We start from the raw sequence: 20,398 nt of genomic DNA on the forward strand, positions 1-20,398 counted from the left end.
GGAACGTGTTGTTTCTGTGAAAACCCACTTGAATGCTTTGGGACATTCCAATAAAGACAAGTTGCTATTTTAAAAAATTGCTATTGAGTTAGATATGTGTGGCACTGAGATTTAAAACATTGAGGAAACAAGGATAAAAATTCAGAAGGATTAAATTGCTTTGCAGTAACCTACAGTTTCTCCCTCCACTGTAAGGGGAGAAAAATTAAAAATACTAGATGGCATTTTGAGTATTGTTTATACAAGAAAAATATGTGAACCTCCAATTAGTGGAATGGTTTTGGCTTTACTTCAAAAGTTTAACAAGTGAGCAAATGTGCATTAATATTTTTTTAACTTGAAAGTATCTGTTTAATGTCATGCACACACACAGACACACGCAACTTTTATTATTATCATTCCTTGCTTTAACTAAAGAACTCCTGGCCCAGTGGTGCTACACAAGAGGACTTCTATCATATCAATAAGTAACAGGAAAAAAGTGCTCCACATCCGGGGCACAGGTAAGTGCATTTCAACACCGGGAGCTGCAGAATACTGTGGAGCCTTTAGGACCCAAAGGAAAGAATGGCGGACATGGATACAGTGACAGCTTGCAGTGAGATTTTCAGAGGGAGAGTCCTACCCAGCAGAGCTGAAGTCCCTGTGTCACTTCCAGACCACTCCAGTCTTTGTTGGAAAAACTAGGGATGGAAAGCTGTGAAAGGAAGGAGAAACTGGACACTTACTTCTCCATTTCAGAAAAGAAATATAAATCATTGATGGCAAAGTTGACAACGATGATCCTGTGGCCAAATATCCGGCGCTTCACAAGGGTTATGTCTCCATTCTCATGGTCTGCACCCCGGACACTGGTGGGATTTGTGGCCAGGCGTCCTGGTGTGTTTGGGGATATGGAGAAATCTGAGACAGAACGAGAGAGGAATGAACAAGATGTCACTTCTAAGCATGAAGCTTTTGACCTGGGCATAACCCAAATGAAAAAAAAAAAGAAAGAAACTGTGCACCCACCTTTGGGCCTGTTGAAATAGTGATTCCCTACCCTTTTGTTCAACCTGTAACTTAGGCTTAACCGTGCTGAAAAAGCCATCTGCTCAGATTAGTATGACAACACATATAATGAAAAAAAAAATCAACTGAGTACGGTGTATTCCTGGTGCTTGACTAATAGAAATACAATCAACACCATAGTTGGGCTAATCCTTAACGTTTCTTCAGAGGCCGAATATGCGGACCAGATCTTCAAAATACAGTGGGGTCCGATGATGCTTATCAAGGGTTACTGGGGAAGCAATTTAGAAGTAACTAGGAAAACAGCACAAAGGAAAAGCTCAAACATGAAGAATAGAGAAGAAGTTTATTAAAGAAACTGAGTAGAAAAAAGACAGAAATGAGTAAAGAAAAGCACAGACACTTCTAGAAAGTTTGGATTGTGTCTCAGAAAAATAAGACACTTATTTTAGCAAGTTTCTTGACTAAGATGTAGCCAAAGACACTCATTCAGAGGGATTCAGGGCTGACAACAGTTTGGGGCTGGAGCTGACGGGTAGACCTTGGTTAACTGCCTTGTCAGCTGAGGGGGGCTGAAGAGGGATTCGAGCAGGTGAGCTGTCCAACCGGGAAAATGTGCGAGGAGCCGACATGGAGCAAAACAGCACTTTCTTGCAGCGCAAGCGGGTGGTGAGGGTGGCAGCGGGCGGCAGCGCTCAGCATTTTCTTCTAGTTTAACATGATGGCGCCCCCACCCCCCGAGGTGCACGTGTCCTGCTTTCATCTGTTTCCTGCCTGCACATGTGCAGTGCTCATCTCTTTGTTCAAGAGGCTTCCATAACACCACCATCGCGTGCACACTTCTACTTTCTTGCTTCTAAAACTTACATAACCGGCGCATGCGTACAATCATTATTTACCTTATACTACAAGCACGTTGTTGTGGCCTCGGCCTTGAGTCCGGCCTACTCATCCGAGGCCACTGACATGCCTGACATAAGAAAATTGTTTAATTCGGCTCTAGAATGTACTCTATAAATAAACTACTAACATATATTAGAAACGTACTAATAAACCTATTATTCTGGATATCCGTTCAGGAATAACTGGTGTGGGTATAGTGCTCCCTATGGGTTAGGGTTTAGGATTAGGGTTAGGGTTTAGGATTAGGGTTAGGGTTAAGGTTAAGGGTTAGGGTTGGGGGTTAGGGTTGGGGGTTAGGGTTAAGGGTTAGGGTTAGGGTAAGGGTTAAGGGTTATAGTTAGGGTTAGGGTTAGGGTTATAGTTAGGGTTAGGGTTAGGGGTTAGGGTTAGGGGTTACGGTTAGGGGTTAGGGTTAGGGGTTAGGGTTAGTGTTAGGGTTAGGGTTAGGGTTCCTTTTGGTGCAGTGTTACACATAGGACAGGAGGGTAACTACAACATTCAGTAAATACCTGCTTCCCGTTATGTCCCACTACTAGGTCCTGGGGTTACCACACTAAAGAAGACATAAGGTCCCTCCTTACTACCTTACAATCTCTTTCTTTATCTCTCAGCCTCGAATTTGAAGGGGAAAAAAATCTGGATAACAGTGGAAGGTGAAATGATAGTCAAGTAGTTTAGGAAAAGAGGATGCTAATCTACCCTCAAAATCTGAAAGCAGTATTGTACTTGTAAACTGGCTCTGGTAGGGGAGGGGAAGACCCAGTTTGGGTTATTTGCCAATTTCTGTAGTAAACACTCCCCCACAGTTGATTTCAAGCTATTGATGGTCTGTCAACTGGCTCACAAAATTCCTGAATATTTAACAACTGGCTCTCCACTGGGCTAAGGTTTTCAGGTCGAATTTTTTTAAAAGCAAAGCTTAACTCTATGCTGGCTACAAGAGAAGTATTTTACATGTAAGACACAAATAAATTCTAAGTAAAGGAATGGAAAAAAAGGTATTTATGTTAACACTAATAAAAAGAGAGTTGGCGTAACTATTTTAGTATCAGACAAAGTGTATTTCAGGGAAATGAATATTACCAAGGATAAAGAAGGTCCTTTCATAATGATAAATGGGTCGGTTACTTGAAGGACATGACAATCCTAGGAAAGGCTAAGTTATCATAGTAGAAGGCAGACCGCTGATCAAGCAGGTTTCCCACTGAGCTGCAGAAGCACCTTCGTTGTTGGCTCGCATACAATGCTGGGGTGCGGGAAGTTGAAGGAGGGTGAACTTGAACTTCCTACCATTCTGGGGCATAAGGGTTTGAGCTAGTTTTATTTAAAGAGAAGGAACCAAAGAGCTATTCTTAAATCCTAAATGTTTGATTGTGAAGCAATTCATAAAACATATAAAAAATTTTTGTTAAAAGTCAAAGTTGGGACAACTCAAAAGTCAAGAGAGGTGAGATTTGTTACTACCAATCCTTCCAGCCTTCTCTCAGGCACTTTCCCCATCTTATGACTCTAGTCCAGCTGGCCTGATTGCAGTTCCTAAACTATACCATTCTCTTTCTTATTTTAGGATTCTATGCATCCTAGAGGTTGCTCGTCTCCTACTCTGCCTGCCTAACTTTCTCATTCCCCAAAACTCAACTTTTATATCATTTTTCTGGGAGAAGTCTCCCCAATTCTCCTTGACTAGTTATGATCTTTCTGCAATTATCATTGGAATCACTCATCACAATTATATAAAAACAGCAAGAATACTCATGAACCTTTTTATAGCACTTACTGCTGCCAAGAATAGTTCTAAGATGGTTTACATGTACTAACTCAATTCTCACAACAACCCGATGGGAAAGACACAATTATTATTGCCATTCTGCAGATGAGGAAATAGGCACAAAGTCTCGTTCACAGGCCCCCTCCAGTTAGAAAGTTGCAGATTCAAATCCAGGCCCTCTGGCTCCAACATCTTTGACTCTCATTTTCTGTCTTGTCCTCAAAACTGTAGGTGCCACGAGGGCAGAGCCTATGCTGTACGTTCATTACTGTACCTCTTGCACCTGACAAAGTGCCTGCCACACTGTGGATTCTCAAAACAGTGTGTCGAACTAACAAGCGGATGAATGAATGAAGCAGCAGAATAAATCGATACTATGGACAAACCACATAATGAAATAGTTTTATAAAAACGTGAGATCTCAAAGTGCCTGAGACTAGTCATTCCTTCCCCTTTCTGGCTCCTTTAGCAGAATCTACCGGGCTCACATCCTCTCTGGTGGTGGGGGGGGAAGCTAGGCTTGGATTTGCACCTAGGGCATGGAGTTCTTGCTAGACCCCAGGCTAATGCAGGCATTGAAACTGAGTAGGATCATGTAGGGCCTTCCCAGGGACAGACACCCCTGTTCCCCATGTCCCCTGACTCTTGTTAGTAGAAAAGCTTTAGTTTCTTAGGTCTTTCCTGAGTTCCAAAGAGGAAATTTTATCAGAGAAATGAGAAAATGCAGAGACAAAGGAAAACAGTCAAGCAAGACAAAATAATAAGAGTTTAGCCATAAAACAAAGTCAAGGGCCTTTAGTTCCTCCTCAAGGGTTCTAGATAATATTTTGATCCATATCCTTGAGTTGTATTACAGATACTAAAACCTCCACCAGGTGAAAGAAGTTAACTGCATGCTGACCACCAGTGCATAGATCCCAGACTGGCTGGAACCAGAAGGTTGATGATACTGACTTCGATGACCTAACCGCCAACCAATCAGAAGAATGTCCATGCGCCGATGATCAGGCACCCTGTGACCCTCTCCCTCAGCTTGCCTTTAAAAACCCTTCCCTGAAAGCCATCGGGGAGTTTGGGTCTTTTGAGCATGAGCTGCCCATTCTCTTTGCTTGACTCCACATTGGGTGCCTTGCAATAAACGCTGTACTTTCCTTCACCACAACCTGGCATTGGTAGATTGGCTGCACCACATGTGGATGACTGGACCCAAGTTAGATTCAGTCGCAGCATGACACAAAGCAGTAAGCTCTGCAGTTTCTTGCTGGGACTAACCCTGGTAGCTAAAATACCAGTGGGAAAGGGGAATAAATAGAGAAGTGACTTACTTTCCTTGTTATCATGTACTTCCAGGTGAAGATAGTCTTCAAACTCCCGGCGCTTTTGGAGATTAGACATACATCTGCGGTACTTACAAAAGCTCTTGATAAAGCTGATCATCTTCAGCAAGCCTCTCTTCTGCAGAAAGAGAAAGGAGTAAGACATTTTCCTTAGTATAGCCTGCTGTTCATGGGCTGTCTACTATGTGCCAGAAACTTGACATTCAGTACTTTAAAAGGAGTAATTTTTAGTTGCAATTTAAAGGTGAGGAAACTCAGGTCAGAGAGATATCTGATGGTCATTCCCCAGTTTATCTAGCCCTTAATAAATTGGTATCTTATTCTGGGAACGTAATGCAAGTTCTTTGTGGGTGGAAAATCCTGGCTTCACCCAGGCATGGCTGGGACCCTTGGCAATTCTCCAAATTCTACAGTCTTTCTATGGTGATGATTTGAGATGCCATGACTGGGAGAGGAAGTGTGAGAGCTAAAAACAGGAAGAAACAGAGGACAGAGATAAGTGTGACTCATGAGAAAGAAATAATGGCTCAGGCAGATTTTGAAATGTTGAAGAAATAAGGAAATGAGTAAACTATTTTTAAGCAATACTTAAAGAAAAACATAATTACATGCACACACCACACACATACACGGACACAAACAAATGCCTGTTATATTTCTACATCCATTTCTTTTTTTCTTTTCCTTTCTTTTTGGTGGGGAAAGTAATTAGGTTTATTTATTTATTCTTAGAGGAGATACTGGGAATTGAACCCAAGACCTCATGCATGCTATGCATGCGCTCTACCACTTGAGCTATACCTTCCTTGCTGCATTCATTTCTTAATAGATACCCAGTGACCATTCTCCAGTTGTTCTACCCCTTAATAAATTGCTATTTAGAGCCAGAAAGAACCTTGCTGATCAACTAGTTCAGCTGTCTCATTCTGTAGAGAGGGAACCTCAGTGTAAGCTTGGCTTTCGCAAGCCAGTGGTTAAGTACAAAACCACTGGATTTAGTAGCAGAAGCTTTGAGTCTGGAGCCTAGCTTCACCTTAATTGGGTAACTCGGGCCAACTTCCTTATGTCTCAATGTCTCCATGTGTAAGACAGAAACAGCAGCCTTCAGGGCTGTGGTGAAGGTTAGTGATGATATATGTAAATCCCCACGTACAGTGCTTGGCACAAAGTAGGCACTAGGTACACACTGGATCCTTTTCTTACTTTCTTAACTGAGGGCAACCGGAACCCAGAAATGAAAACAAAGCATCCTGGCGCTTTAATATGACACATGATCCTTCGTGGTACCCTGACATGGAGCTTTCCACATATGATGAAATAAAGAGGACGAAGGAGGGAGTGGCACATTTATTGCATTAGTGGGCAGAGGCATTGCTTTTTTTCACTATTCTAATGTAATTGTTTTTAATTCAGCCAGTGTTTATATAATTTTATATAGTTGTGATTATAATACACATACAATTTGAGAATCTGCTGTTTTTCTTAAAATTTTTCTCATGTTTTTTAATTGAATGATTCTTGAAACTCTAGAGTGCTTTACAATTCTCAGAAGTTTCACACGTGTGATTTCATATAATCTCATAATAACCCTTCCCGCCAACCCTTATCTGGCCCCTCCCCTCGTTCCTGTCCCCACCGGTAACCCCTAGTTTTTCTGTCCATCTGGGAGTGACACAGGCGTTGTTTTCAGGGGCCTTAGCACGATCTTTAGAGTCAGGCAGAGCCAGGCTCAAATCTTTCTGATAATAACCAATTCTGCGACGCAATGAACAATTGATTAAGAGGAGTGTGTATTTTTTTTCCTCCAACCATATGAAGAGGCTCTTTAATGACATTCCTGTCTCCTCTTTCTTTCCTTTTTCTCTCCTCCCACGGGAGAATGAACTGGATGACTGATGAGTTTGGAAGAGAGAAAAAGACACGCTCTGCTCTTTGGCCTTTTGCGTTCCCTCGGGAGCCGCTGGTCTGCAGACCCCTGTGTTCAAGTCTGCCCTTGGTCGTACAGTAAGGGGCTCACCCGGTACATGGAGGCCTAATTGTTCCGTCATGCCAGTGACTGGATGTGTAAGTAACTAAGTAAGGGTGCAGAAAGGATTATCAAATGTCCTCCAAATTAGCTTTCAGCAGTAAAAAACAAAACACCTGATGCTTTGATCTCCATGCGACCATTCCCATCACTCAACTGGTTCTAATCACAAGTAGCGAGGACAGGGATTTCCTTGCGTTCCCACTAGAGCAATCCCTCTGAGCCACAGATTCCGCCTTTGTAAATGGGGATTTGAAAACCTACCCCAAAGGGTAGTTGTTTTGGTGAATAAAAAAGGTAACAGTGTAGTGACAATGCCTAGACTGTTTTCTTGTCCCCAGTGTCCTGTCGTCACCGTCTTCCGCACTGACCTGGGATCCATGCAGGTAAGTTGCCGTTGTCTTTGAGGACTTCCTGGTCGAAGTTAGGGTTTCACGTTCCCTCTCCTGACGGTGATGTGGGAACAGATCTTGGTAATCTTTAAACCTGCCAACAAAGACGGGAAGGGATAAATTTGGGAGTCCAAGATCTACAAATATTAACTACTATATATAAAAATAGATTAAAAAACAAATTTATTCTGTACAGCACAAGGAACTATATTCAATATCTTATAATAACCTTTAATGAAAAAGAATATGAAAATGAATATATGTATATATGTGCATGACTGAGACATTTATGCTGCACACCAGAAACCGACACACTGTAACTGACTATACTTCAATTAAAATAAGTAGCAAAGGAGGCAAAAACCCGGCACATAAAAGGTAACAGTCAAGGCCAACCTATCACTATGAGAATGGGTTATGAGGCTCCTTGAGTAAGTGGTGGCTTTCAGAAGCCAACCAGCGACTCCAGAGAATCACTGCCTTCTCACTGTCCCCCGAAAACACTCACCACCTGTCTTCCAGAGACCTCATGACATAGCTCTGGAGCAGTAACAACATGGCTGTGCTAATGTGACTCATGTGAGAGACTTCTTTGATAACAGGGGCATCGCACTGCAGTAATTCTTCTAGAAAATGCAGGAGAGAGAAAGAAAGTCATCATTTTCTTGTCTACCATTTCTGATAGCTGGTTTTTGTTTTGTTTTGTTTTTTGTCTTGTTTTGTTTTTTGTTTGTTTGTTTGTTTTTTCTCATCTTAGAGACTTATGGTTCCTTATTCTCAATCTGGTTAGACTCAGCTCGCCACAATTTGTTTGAAAATCTCACAAGCACATTTGGAATGTTATGTGTAAGTGTGTTTGTAGAGCAAATTCTATCCTGGTTTGGTTCCATTCAAATTTCAAAGGTAAGTGCTTAAGGGGAAAGAAATGTTTAAAGGACTCATTTCTGCAGCTCGTTTAAAGTTGTAAGTTTGAAGTTTAGAAAGAGAGTTGAGGAATAAAGGATTAAAGTTAAATGGCTGAGGCAGATGGGAAATCCAAGATTACCAATAAGTATTCTAAGGGCAATATGATTTTCCAGGTGTTCAAAGACTGCTGTGTTCAGTAATAAAACTTAAAAACTTATCAGGGACAGGGTCTACATACTCGTCTTTCTCTTCTAGCTCATTCAAAATGATGCCCAGAACTTGATATCCTGAGACTCAATAAATAAATATTACTTACAAGTAAATACTTGCCAATTTTATCTTTTCTACTTTCATAAAATGTATAATCTTATTCTTGCTTTACCACAAGCCAAATGCACACCAACCTATCTGCTCATCTATTCCAAAATAGGAGGCTTTATCTTCATTGCTTTGCTTTAAGATTTGTTTACCTCCAGGATGGGCCCACGCTCATTTCCTTTTGTTTTCCTCTAGCATTATAGGTCAGTACTTGCAACTCTGCTTCTGGCTGAGATGAATTTACATGGGTGAGATTTGCCTTCCCGCCTTAGGCAAGAAAGTGAGACAAAATTGATGAAACAAGGATTTTCAGGGAGACAGCTCTCCTTTTCAGTACCTTTTAGTGCTCTTCACAACCTATGGAGGGTGGGCATGCCAACTGTGCATGCTGCTAACTCTTGTTTTTGTATCTAACTCCAGTCTGGTTGATTTGAGGATTGAATGACTTGAGTTTGAATTCAAGTTCCAACAATTGGACTAGTTAACTTCTCTGTGTTTTACCTTCCTCATTGGTAAAATGGAGCTATATATCCCTACCTTTTAAGGATTAAATAAAATCCTTCTCTCAGGGTTAAATAAAGCTAAATGAGAGGATATATTTTACATATAAGTGCAAGTGTTTTGCACTTGGCTTCTTTTACTGCTGCTGTTATGTTTTAGATTTATTATTATATTATTATTTCAGCTTTTCTAAAACGATTTTATTTATTATAAAAAACTAAATACTAGCACATGTTGAGAATTTAAGGAAAACTCTTGCTTAAGAACTACAAGCAAATTCTGATTTTAACCAACCATCCGTTTTGTCTTTTCAACATTATACTTCAGAATGGTTACGTATCAAAGAATAACAAAGCAGACAGGTTTGTTTTTTTATTTTGCCTATGCTTCCTTAAGTTCTCCTCTCTTTTCTTGGAGGAAAATAGTGATAAATTTGATTTATTTTTTTCCTTTTTCAAATACTGTATTTTATCACTTATACGTGGAATCTAAAAAATAAAATGAATGACTATAACCGAACAGAAACAGACTCACAGATGTAGAGAACAAACTAGTGGCTACCAATGGGGAGAGGGAAGGTGGGGCAAGATAGGGGTAGGGGATTAAGAAGTACAACATACTTGGTATAAAAGAAGTAGGATACAAGGATATATTATACAGCACAGGGAATATGGCCAATATTTTATAATAACGTTAAATGGAGTTTAAAATATATAGAATCACTATGCTGTACATATGAAACTATTATAAATCAACTGTACTTCAATTTAAAAAAATGGATTTACTGTTCTCTGCTTTCACTGTCCCTCTTTTTGACTGAAGTGTAGTTGATTTACAATGTTGTGTTAGTTTCTGGTGTACAGCATAGTGATTCAGTTACACATTTTTTTTTCATCATAGGTTATTACAAAATATTAAATATAGTTTCCTCTGCTATAACGTAGGAACTTGTTGTTTATCTATTTTATATATAGTAGTGTGTATCTGCCAATCTGAAACTCCTCATTTATCCCTCTCTGCTCGCTGACCTTCTTCATCTTTGTCTCAATACTGCCTCGTGTGGCCACTGCTCTGCTCTGCTGTTTATCTTGTCTCCCGTTCTATGTCTTGAGTCCTGTTCTGTTCTGTCCTGTTCTGTTGTTTCCTGCCTTGGGAAAGACAGGCTCTTTCCCAAACTCTTCTAAGATTTGAAAGGGCAAAGGAAACATTATCAGGAGAGAAAGATGCATACCAGGAGAGTTTTGGCCCTGGAAGAAAGTCTTGACTATGTTTTCAAGGAGAGAATTGTAAATCTTTTCATTCCTCTCAACAGTGATCTTCTGTATGGCCATCAGGAATTGCAATGGGCTGTCAGCCTTCCGTTCTTTCAGGAACTCCATGAAGAACTCCAAGTGGTGTGGGTTTAGGAGGACTTCTGTCAAGTTTCTGGAAAACAAGAAGGCATCACTGGTGGAGAGACAGGGCTGGTGACCCTGGATTCTGCTCTGATTGGGGAATGGGGAAGGGCACCTCCCAGGCTGCAAGGCTCTGGCTGTGACTGAAGAGCAGGGTGAATGAGTTACTCACCTTATTTCCTTGGAGATAAACTTAAACTTTTAGGTACCCATCCTAAGCTTGGTCCAGTCATATGACAACCCCAATGGAAGAGGAGAAGGAGTATTTTAAAGGGGACAGTTTTTTTTTCCAAGAAAATCTTTTTACACTGTGGCTTCAATGGGCAATCATTTCAGTGAGGCAGAGCACGAGTGATCAGCAGTTACTGATCAATATTTCTAAGTTTCCATTACTAATTTCTTCTTTCACGGTTCCTTAAATACAGGTGCCCCTAATGTTTCACCTTCAGTCCTCTTTACTTTTGCCTTATGAACCTTGCCTCCCTCCTCCCCCCAACCGCGGTTAATCTCTGCATCCTCTGTGGTTTCAGTTTTCATTCTTGTGGGGAAGTGGTTTTCATTGATATGGTGAAGTGATTTTCATTGATATGGTGAAACTGTGTCTCTAGTTTCTATGAGCCCCACTTCAGAACTTCAGCTGCCCATTGAACCTCATCTTTATGTCATTGCTATTGTTTCAAGCTCTCCACATAAACCCATAAGTCGTCCAACTTGCTCTTCCTCCATCACACACCTATCTCATTAAGAATGACGTTAGCTATAGGTTTTTTAAATAGATGCTCCCTTTTAAAGGATGAGACTGTTCTCTTCTAATTTTACTGAGGTTTTTATTATAAATGGTGCTGGATTTTGTAAAATGCTTTTAATGCATCAACTGAGATAATCAAGTGAAATTTTCCTCCCTTATTTTATTAATATGACACATTGTATTAATTTATTTTTAGATGTTAAATCAATCCTGCATTCCTGGCCAAATCCCACTTGGCCAAGCTATGGCATCCTTCCTACATGTGGGTGAATTTGGCTTGAGGAATTTTATATCTAGATTTAAGACGGACATTGGTCTGTAGTTTTCTTTTTTTGATAACTTTGTTCGTCTTTGGGATCAGGATGCTACTTGCCTGCCTCATAGAATAAGTTAGCAAGTGTCCTTTTCCCCTGTATTTCCTCACAGAGGTCATAGATGATCGGCATTATTTATCCTTTAAATATTTCACAAGTTTTTGCAGTGAAGCCATCTGTGTCTAGACTTTTCTCTGTGAGACTTCAAATTATTAATTCAGTTTCTTCTCTTGTTACAGATTTACTCACATTTTCTATTCCTCAGTCGCTCTAAGAAATTTATCTATTTCATCTAAGTTGTCTAATTTACTCCTTACATTTTCTTACATATGTATTAATTTCTGTAGGGTCAGTGGTCGTGCCCTCTCTTTTTATCCAGATTTTGGCGATCTGTGTCATCTCATTTTTTCTGGTTTTGTCAGTGTAGCTAATGGTTTATCAATTTTGTTGATCATTACCAAAAAACCTACTCACGCCTGAATTTTCTCTATTTTTTCTCTCTGTTTTATTGATTCCCACTCCAATACTTATTATTTACTGCCTTCTACTTACCTTGAGCTTAGTTTGCTAGCATCATCTCACCAACTTTAGTCTCCATTTTCTTTTTTATTGAAGAATAGTTGATTTATAATTTTATATTAGTTTCAGATGTACAACATAGTGATTCAAAATTTTATAGATTATAGTCCATTTAAAGTTATTACAAAATAGTAGCTATACTTCCCTGTGCTGTACAATGTATCCTTGTTGCTTGTTTATTTTGTATGTAGTAATTTGTATCTCTTAATCTTCTACCCCTATCTTGTCCCTCCCAGCTTCCCTCTCCCCACTGGTAACCACTAGTTTGTTCTCTGTATCTGTGAGTCTGTTCTGTTTTGTTTATATACATTCCTTTGCTTTATTCTTTTAGGTTCCACATAAAACTGATAATGTAGATAATGTAGATAATATTTCACTCAGCATAATACCATCTAGGTCCATCCACATTGTTGCAAATGACAGAATTTTTCTTTTTTTATGGCTGAGTAACATTCCATGGTGTGTGTGTGTGTATCACAACTTCTTTATCCATTCATCTGTTGATGGACACTTAAAAATGCTTGAGATAATTTCTAGCCTCTTAAATTTGTTGAGACTTATTTTGTGGCCTAACATGTGATGTATCCTGGAAAACATTCTGGGTACACTTGAAAAGAATGTGTATTATGCTATTTTTGGATGGAATGTCTTATAATATCTATTAAGTCCAATGGTCTAATGTGTCATTTAAGACCACCATTTCCTTACTGATTTTCTGTTAGATGGTCTGTCCGTTGATGTAAGTGGGGTGTTAAGGTTTCCTAGTATTATTGTATTACTCAATTTTGCCCTTTATAAAAGTCTGTTAATATTTGCTTTACATATTTAGCTACTCCTGTATTAGGTGCATATATGTTAACAAAGGTTATACCTTCTTCTGTGTTAATTCCTTTATTATTATATAATGCCCTTCTTTGTCTTTGGTTATATAATTTGTTTGAAAGTCGATTTTGTCTAATATGAATATTGCTACCTCCACTTTCTCATTGTTTTCATTTGCATGAAATCTTTTTCCATCTTGTCACTTTTAGTCTGTGTGTGTGTCCATGACTTTTGGTAGGAATGTAGTTTGGTGCAGCCATTATGGAAAATATTAAAAACTGAAAGTAGACTTACCCGATGACCCAGCAGTCCCACTCCTGGGCATATATTTGGAGAAAACTCTAATTTGAAAAGATGCACGCACCCCAATGTTCATAGCAGCACTATTTACAATAGCCAAGACATGGAAACAACCTAAATGTCCATTGACAGATGACTGGATAAAGAAGTTGTGGTATATTTACACACGGAATATATGCTACTCAGCCATAAAAAAGAATAAAATAGTGTCATTTGTAGCAGCATAGATGGACCTGGGGATCGTCCCACTTTTAGGATTAAGCAAAATAATCCAGAAAGAGAAAGAAAAATATCATATGATATCACTTATATGTGGGATCTAAAAAAAAAAAAAAGACACAAATGACATTATTTAGAAAACAGAGACACACTCACAGACATAGAAAACAAACTTATGGGGGAAATGCAGTGGGGAAGAATAAATTGGGAGTTTGGGGTTTGTAGATACTAACTACTATATATAAAACATTAAAAAAACAAGGTCCTACTGTACAGCAGAGGGAACTATATTCAATATCTTGTTATAGCCTAAAATGAAACAGAATATGAAAAAGCATATATATATATATATAAGCTTTTTCATTTATATATATAAATGAATCACTATGCTGTACACCAGAAATTAAGACAACATTGTAAATTGACTGGACATAAATAAGTGAATAAATAAATAAATAAATATTAAAAAATGGCTGAATGAATTGTCATGATTTACAACAAATTATAGTCAAGTTGAGAAGGTAGAAAACATATCTAAAAATTAAAGAGCAGTAAAAACTAGTACACAGTAAGTTCTTGATGTTATATTTTAAGGGTTTAGTATATCAGAGAGGGAAGTCACAGCAGGTATACAACTGGAGAACTTTTTCCGCAGAGATGGAACTTGTGCTAAGGTAAGTGGAAAGAGAGGTGAGTGGGCACTCCTGAAAGAAAAGGGCCACAGAGCCTTTCCTTGGCAGTGAGACCTTAGGGAGGCTGACTCTAAGGTCGGCTATGAGGGGGAGAGACAAGAATAAGGAGCCAGGTAGGAGGTACTACACCAATACGCAATCCAGAAAAGCACAACCTGGCGAGGCCACATGTACAAAGACATTTATTGGGGTATTATTCACAGCAATGAAAAATTAAAGCTGATGTAAATGTCCATTAACAATATATAGTTAAGAGATTTCCGGTCAAGGTGGTGGAGTGGCAGGACCACAGCTCGCCTCTCCTCGTGACTACAACAGAACCACAACTGACTGCTAAACAACCATCGGAAAGAAGACTGGAACCTAACAAAAAAGATCTTCTGCAACTGGAAACATAAAGAGGGAACCACAGGGGGACGGTAGGAGGGGTGTTCTCACAATATAATCAGGCCCCATACCCCTGGGGTGGGCGACCCACAAGCTGAAGGATAATTAAGCCGCAGAGGCCCTCCCACAGGAGTGAGAGCTCTAAGTCCCACGTCCGGCTCCCCAGCCTGGGTTCCAGCATTGGGAAGGGGAGGAGACCCCAGGACGTATGGTTTTGAAGGCCAGTGGGGCTTAACTTCAAGAGCCCCATGGTACTGGGGGAAACAGAGACTTCGTTCTCTTGGGATGCATACACAGAATCTCACGGGGCAGAGGCAGTGATTTCATAGGACCTGGGCCAGGCCTGCCTGTTGGCGTTGGAAGGTCTCCTGGGGATTTAGGGGATGGCTACGGCTCACCCAGGGGACATAAAAGCTGGTGGAAGACATTTCAGGAGTGTTCATCTATATGAGCTTTCCTGGAGGCTGACATCTTGATTGGATCATTAGCACCAAGACCTAGCCCCACCCTACAGTCTGTAGGGAAGTGTCAGGCCAAACAACATGCAGGGTGGGAACAGAGCCCCACCCATCAGAAGACTTCCTGAGCCACCAAGGCCTCTAGACAGGGCCCTACCCACCAGAGGGCCAGGACCAAACTTCACCCAGCAGTGGGAAGGCACTGGCTCCTCCTGCCAGGAAACCTGCATAAACCTCTAGTCCAGCCTCATCCACCAGGGGCAGGTACTAGAAATAAGAAAAGAACAATCCCAAAGCCTGTGGAAGGAATCCACAAACACAGGCCAGACTCCACCCTGGGCCTGGCTGGACCCTGGCCCTTGGGTGCCAAGAGGGGAGTGCACTGCTGGGACACATAGGACGTCTCCCACAGTGGGCCACCTCTCCAAGGTTGAGAAATGTGACTAAGCTACCTAAAAATACAAATAGAAAGACAGACTATATGAAGAAGCAGACGAATATTTTCCAGGCCAAGGCACAAGATAAAATCCCAGAAGAAGAAATGAGTGATGAGGAGACAGGCAATTTATCTAAGAGTTTAAAGTAAAGATGGTGAAGATATTTAGAGAACTCAAGAGGAGTATAGATGCACAGAGAGAAGTTTTTAGCAAAGAGTTGGAAAATATAAAGAACACCCAAACAGAGTTGAAAAATAAAATCACTGAAATGAACAACACACTAGAAGGAACCAGGAATAGACTAAATGAGGCAGAAGAATGGATCAGTGAGCTAGAAGACAGATTAGTGGAAATCACTACCGCAGAACAGAAAAAAGAAGAAAGAATGAAAAGAAATGAGGACAGTTTAAGAGAACTCTGGGACAACATGAAGTGCACTAATATTCACATCATAGGGGTTCCAGGAAGAGAAGAGAGAGAGAAAAGACCTGAGAAAGTTTTTTGGAGCGATAGTCACTGAAAACTTCCCCAACTTGGGAAAGGAAACACTCACCCAAGTCCAGAAGTGCAGAGAGTTCCACACAGGATCAACCCAAAGAGGAACACACCGAGGCACATAGTCATCAAATTGATAAAAATTAAGGATAAGGAGAAGATATTATAATTAACAAGAGAAAAGCAACAAATAACACACAAGGGAACTCCCACAAGGTTATCAGCTGATTTTTCACCAGAAACTCTCCAGGCCACAAGGGTGTGGCAGGACATACTTAAAGCAATGAAAGGAGAGAATTTACAACCAAGAATACTCTACCCAGCAAGGCTCTCATTTAGACTTGATGGAGAAATCAAAAGCTTCACAGATAAAAGCTAAAAGAATTCAGCACCACCAAACCAGCCTTACAACAAATGCTAAAGGACCTTCTCTAGTCATCAAACCGTATGTAAGAAAAGAGAACAAAAAGAAGAAAGAGAGAGGGAAAAAAAGGTGTACAAAAGATTGCTTTGGCAGTTCGGGGTCTTTTATGGTTTCTTATAAATTTTGGAATTGTTTGTTCTAGTTCTGTGAAAAATGTGAATATTTTGACAGGGGTTGCACTGGATCTGTAGATTGCTTTGGGTAGTATGGCCATTTTGATAATGCCGATTCTTCCAATCCAAGAGCACAAGGTATCTTTCTATTTCTTTGTATCTTCTTCAGTTTCCTTCATCAATGTTTTACAGTGTTCAGAGCATAGATAACCTCCCTATTTAAGTTTATTTCTAGGTATTTTGTTGTTTTTGATGCAATGGAAATGTTTACCCCAGTTATAAAATTCTGGTTTTTGAAGTGAAAAAAAAGTGAATGAAGGGCCTCAAGTGGCAAAATATGCTCCTTTTTTATGGGTGAGTTTTATTCCATCACATATATATGCTGTATCTTCTTTATCCATTCATCTATTGACATGCACTTAGGATGCTCCATATCTTGTTAATTATAAATAATGTTGCTGTTAATAGCAGGGTGTATGTATCCGTTTGAATTAATTTTTATTTTGTGGTTGGCTTTATTCCTTTGATCACTAAGTAAGTTTAAAAAGCTAAAGCTCTAAATTTCTTAGAAAGAATGAACAGCACATACATGTAAATTAAAAAATATGTGCAGTATATTGTGTATATGTATTTACATGCAATACATTGTATATGTGCAGTCAAATTGTAACAATTCTATGTAATAAAACCGAAAACTGAAAAAAAAAAGTAGTTAAATAAATGATGCTACATCCATACTATGGAAGGAGGTAGATCTATTCATACTCACATGAAAGGATACCCATGATAAGTCAATACGTTTAAAAAAGTAATTCTATAATATAGAGAGCACGGGGCCAATTTTAGAAAATAAATAATGATTTGTGCATGTATGTATGATTAAAGACAGCCTGTGCCCGGACATGTGGCCATAGCCAGATCCTATGTCCTACCTGGGTCTTACTGAGGGCTTCCTTAAAGCAGTCTTTCTGAAGCGCGACATTTTCCTACGCGAGGTTGAAAGCATCCTTGGTTCTTCGACAATTTTCACTGTAAAATCTAATTTAAAAAATCACAATATTGGGGGACACCGTGTTATAAAGAACATTGCAGAGATTAGGAGGGTACAAAGTAACAAGGGCGTTAATCATACATCGAATGCACGGGGAAGAGCCAGAGTCCCCATAAGTGCTGCCCTCTCGGGCCGTCAGTGCCAATTTCCACCGCTGATACTCGCGCCAGTCCAGTGTTATCTAGGTCTGTCGGCCATTAGGCAGGGCTCGCCTTCCTCAGAAGACAGCTGAGACCAAGTCCATCATACTTCTCATTTGAACTCCAAACGTCCCCCCTCTCTCAGTCAGCCGTTGGTACTACCATACTCCTCACGGCAGTCAGTCTTCCTTGACACCTCTGCTCCCCTATCCTAAACCCCTCCCCTCGCCCTCTGGATCTCCTGCTTCGTAACCAGCCAACACCTGCAGGCGCTTGATCTCTTCATGAAGAGTATCCTCCACCTTCTTGCTTTACCTGAAACGTTCTCTTATCTGAGGACACCGCTTCCACTGCAAGCTTCTCAAGTGGGATTGCACCACACCACACACAATTCAGGGTGGGCATCTGGCTCCCCACGGCCATTTAGAAACCATTATTTAAAAAAAATAAATGAAAACATTACTATTGAAGAGTAGTAGGCTCCCAGGATCTCAGTATTAGAAGAGCCCTTTGAGCTTAATATTGTAGAATAAAGTACAGATTCTCAACTCACTAGGGGTAGGGATGGCATGTTACTCAGCTCACCCCCCAAATTAGAACGTAGCCTAGTTTATGCTTTAAAACGTTTGTTAACTAGATGGTAGCCCACAGGAAATTTGGGGGCGGTTTGCTAATGTTTTTAGTAACAGCATACAAAAACGACTGAAAGCAATAGAACTACATACTGGATCTAAATAAATGCAATTGAGTAGGTAAAAAATAAAATCCAGACAATCAAACGTTAGGTATAAAAACCCCAAAAAACAAAAAAACCAAAGAAACCCCAAACACTTAGAAGTGTTGGATGAAAACACACACCTTTTTAAACTTGAAAGCAAACGTGTAAGGAATTAAGATAAAACATGTGGAGATTAGAAACAAAGGGAGTGCTGGAAACCAGAAAGGTAGGCGGACACCAACGCGCTAGCTGCCTTAGAGGTGTCTGCAGGCTGAAGCCTCAGCAAGACAGAAGACGAGGCTACAGGCCTTTAGAAAATGGGCCGAAAGACCCTTCCAGTGCTGCTTTTACCCTAAAGGCACTGGGCAATTATGACAACTGCTGCTGAGAAACTGAGTAAAGCTTTGGCAGACTTTCAGGGCAGAAGGGGAAAAAAAAAATGCAAAACAGCAAAGGAGAAGAGGCCCTGCTAAACGCCCTGGGTTTCAGCTGGGACCACACACAGTCAGGGAAAACAGAAACAGCTCATCCACCAGAAGGGATGAACGCAGCTTTGAACCAACTCAATCCCTAAATGGATTAAGGGTCTCTGGATGCTATTAGCTCAGTATATACCAGAAGGAAAAAATCTCTGGAGGAAAATGACGTCACCCAGAGCCTCAAATTACCTCTACAAATTTATACCAATAATGTTCACAAATAAAACAAATAATAAGGTATTTAAAAACATGTGACCAAAAATCAAGGGGAGAAAACATGACGTTTGACATGTAGACATGTATAGATATTTCCAGCACAGACAGGAGATCCAAATATGGACTTTAATTACTATTATTAACATACATCAAGGAGATAAAAGAGAACAAGGGAATCATCAACACAGACTGAATATCAAAGAAAAAAAAATGGAAATTCTAAAAAATAAAAAAGTTTAGTGACAGAAACTTAGAAAATTAAGAATTAATAAAACGTTTAATGACAAATGACACAGCTGAAGTGAGAATTGTACTAGGAGTTAGATAAAAGTAAAATATCCAGACTGAAACAGATAGAGAAAATACAAAAACAATACAGAAAAAAGCATATACGACATACGGCTAAAATTTCAAAAATATATGTAGTAAGGTCATCAGAAGGAGGGGAGAGATTAAACAGGGCAGGACAAATATTTGAAGAGGTAATGACTGAAATTCCCCTAAAACTGACAAAGAACACCAAGTTAGAAATGCAGAAAGTCCTAACACCATGAATGGCATAAATATTTAGGCGCATCATAGTGAAGCTGCGTAAGAGCAAAGACAAACAGAAAAAAGGGGATGAGTGGAGGGAAAAAGAGAAACATTTCCTTCTACTGAGCAATGTCAGTGAAGGCTGAAGTCTGACTCCTCAATGTGAACTAAGGAAGCCAAGAGACAACAGAATAACAGCTTCAAAGTGCTGAGAAAAATAACTCCAACAAGAATTCTACATCCAGAGACTATGTTCTTCAAAAATGAAATCTACAACATAGAGATGGGCTGTTGCCCCACACAAAGTTCAAGGGCAAGCCACAGGTGTGAAACTTCTGGGCATGAATTGGTCCTCTAAAGGATGGGACATTCTGTTTGCAGTTAAACGTCAACTGTTTACACTTCAGCCTCATGCAACATGCCTTAGGCCCCTTCACCACACTTGTCCATCATTCTCAGACACATTTATGCAGTCACATGCAAATCCACATCTTATTGGAGACAAGCTTAATAATGGTCTTTATAGGAGGCACAAAGGTCAATTCCTCAAGCTCTTCCCCGATTCCCCTGGCTCCCCCTTTTGGGTTGAGGCACTGGCCACCATGGACCGTGCGTCCTGGAGTCTGCAGACTAAACACAGCTCCTCTTGGCTGCTCTCCACAGCCATCTCCTCATGCTCCCTTAGAACATCAGATTCTTCTGCTTGTCGGGCTTTG

The 20,398-nt window shown here is 40.2% G+C and overlaps 1 protein-coding gene across 11 annotated transcripts in view; it reads right to left on the reverse strand.

Annotated features, from left to right (window-relative positions):
- Window positions 1-20,398, reverse strand: part of RGSL1 (regulator of G protein signaling like 1) — a 56,009-nt gene that overhangs the window by 9,201 nt on the left and 26,410 nt on the right. For 10 of the 11 annotated variants that reach the window (XR_012062673.1, XR_012062671.1, XR_012062672.1 and 7 more), the window contains exons 11-16: window positions 17,477-17,582; window positions 10,394-10,608; window positions 7,946-8,063; window positions 7,417-7,531; window positions 5,008-5,137; window positions 729-903 (exon numbers count right to left, since the gene is read on the reverse strand). Coding sequence is in view for 7 of the 11 variants with exons in the window: in XM_072945988.1 (XP_072802089.1) it covers window positions 729-903; window positions 5,008-5,137; window positions 7,417-7,531; window positions 7,946-8,063; window positions 10,394-10,608; window positions 17,477-17,582 (859 nt within the window). In the remaining 4 variants the exon portion in view is untranslated. The remainder of the gene's footprint in view (window positions 1-728; window positions 904-5,007; window positions 5,138-7,416; window positions 7,532-7,945; window positions 8,064-10,393; window positions 10,609-17,476; window positions 17,583-20,398) is intronic. The other variant, XM_072945987.1, reaches the window with a different exon arrangement.

The sequence above is a fragment of the Vicugna pacos genome, chromosome 21, assembly GCF_048564905.1.
Source record: "Vicugna pacos chromosome 21, VicPac4, whole genome shotgun sequence".
Classification (NCBI taxonomy): Eukaryota; Metazoa; Chordata; class Mammalia; order Artiodactyla; family Camelidae; genus Vicugna; species Vicugna pacos.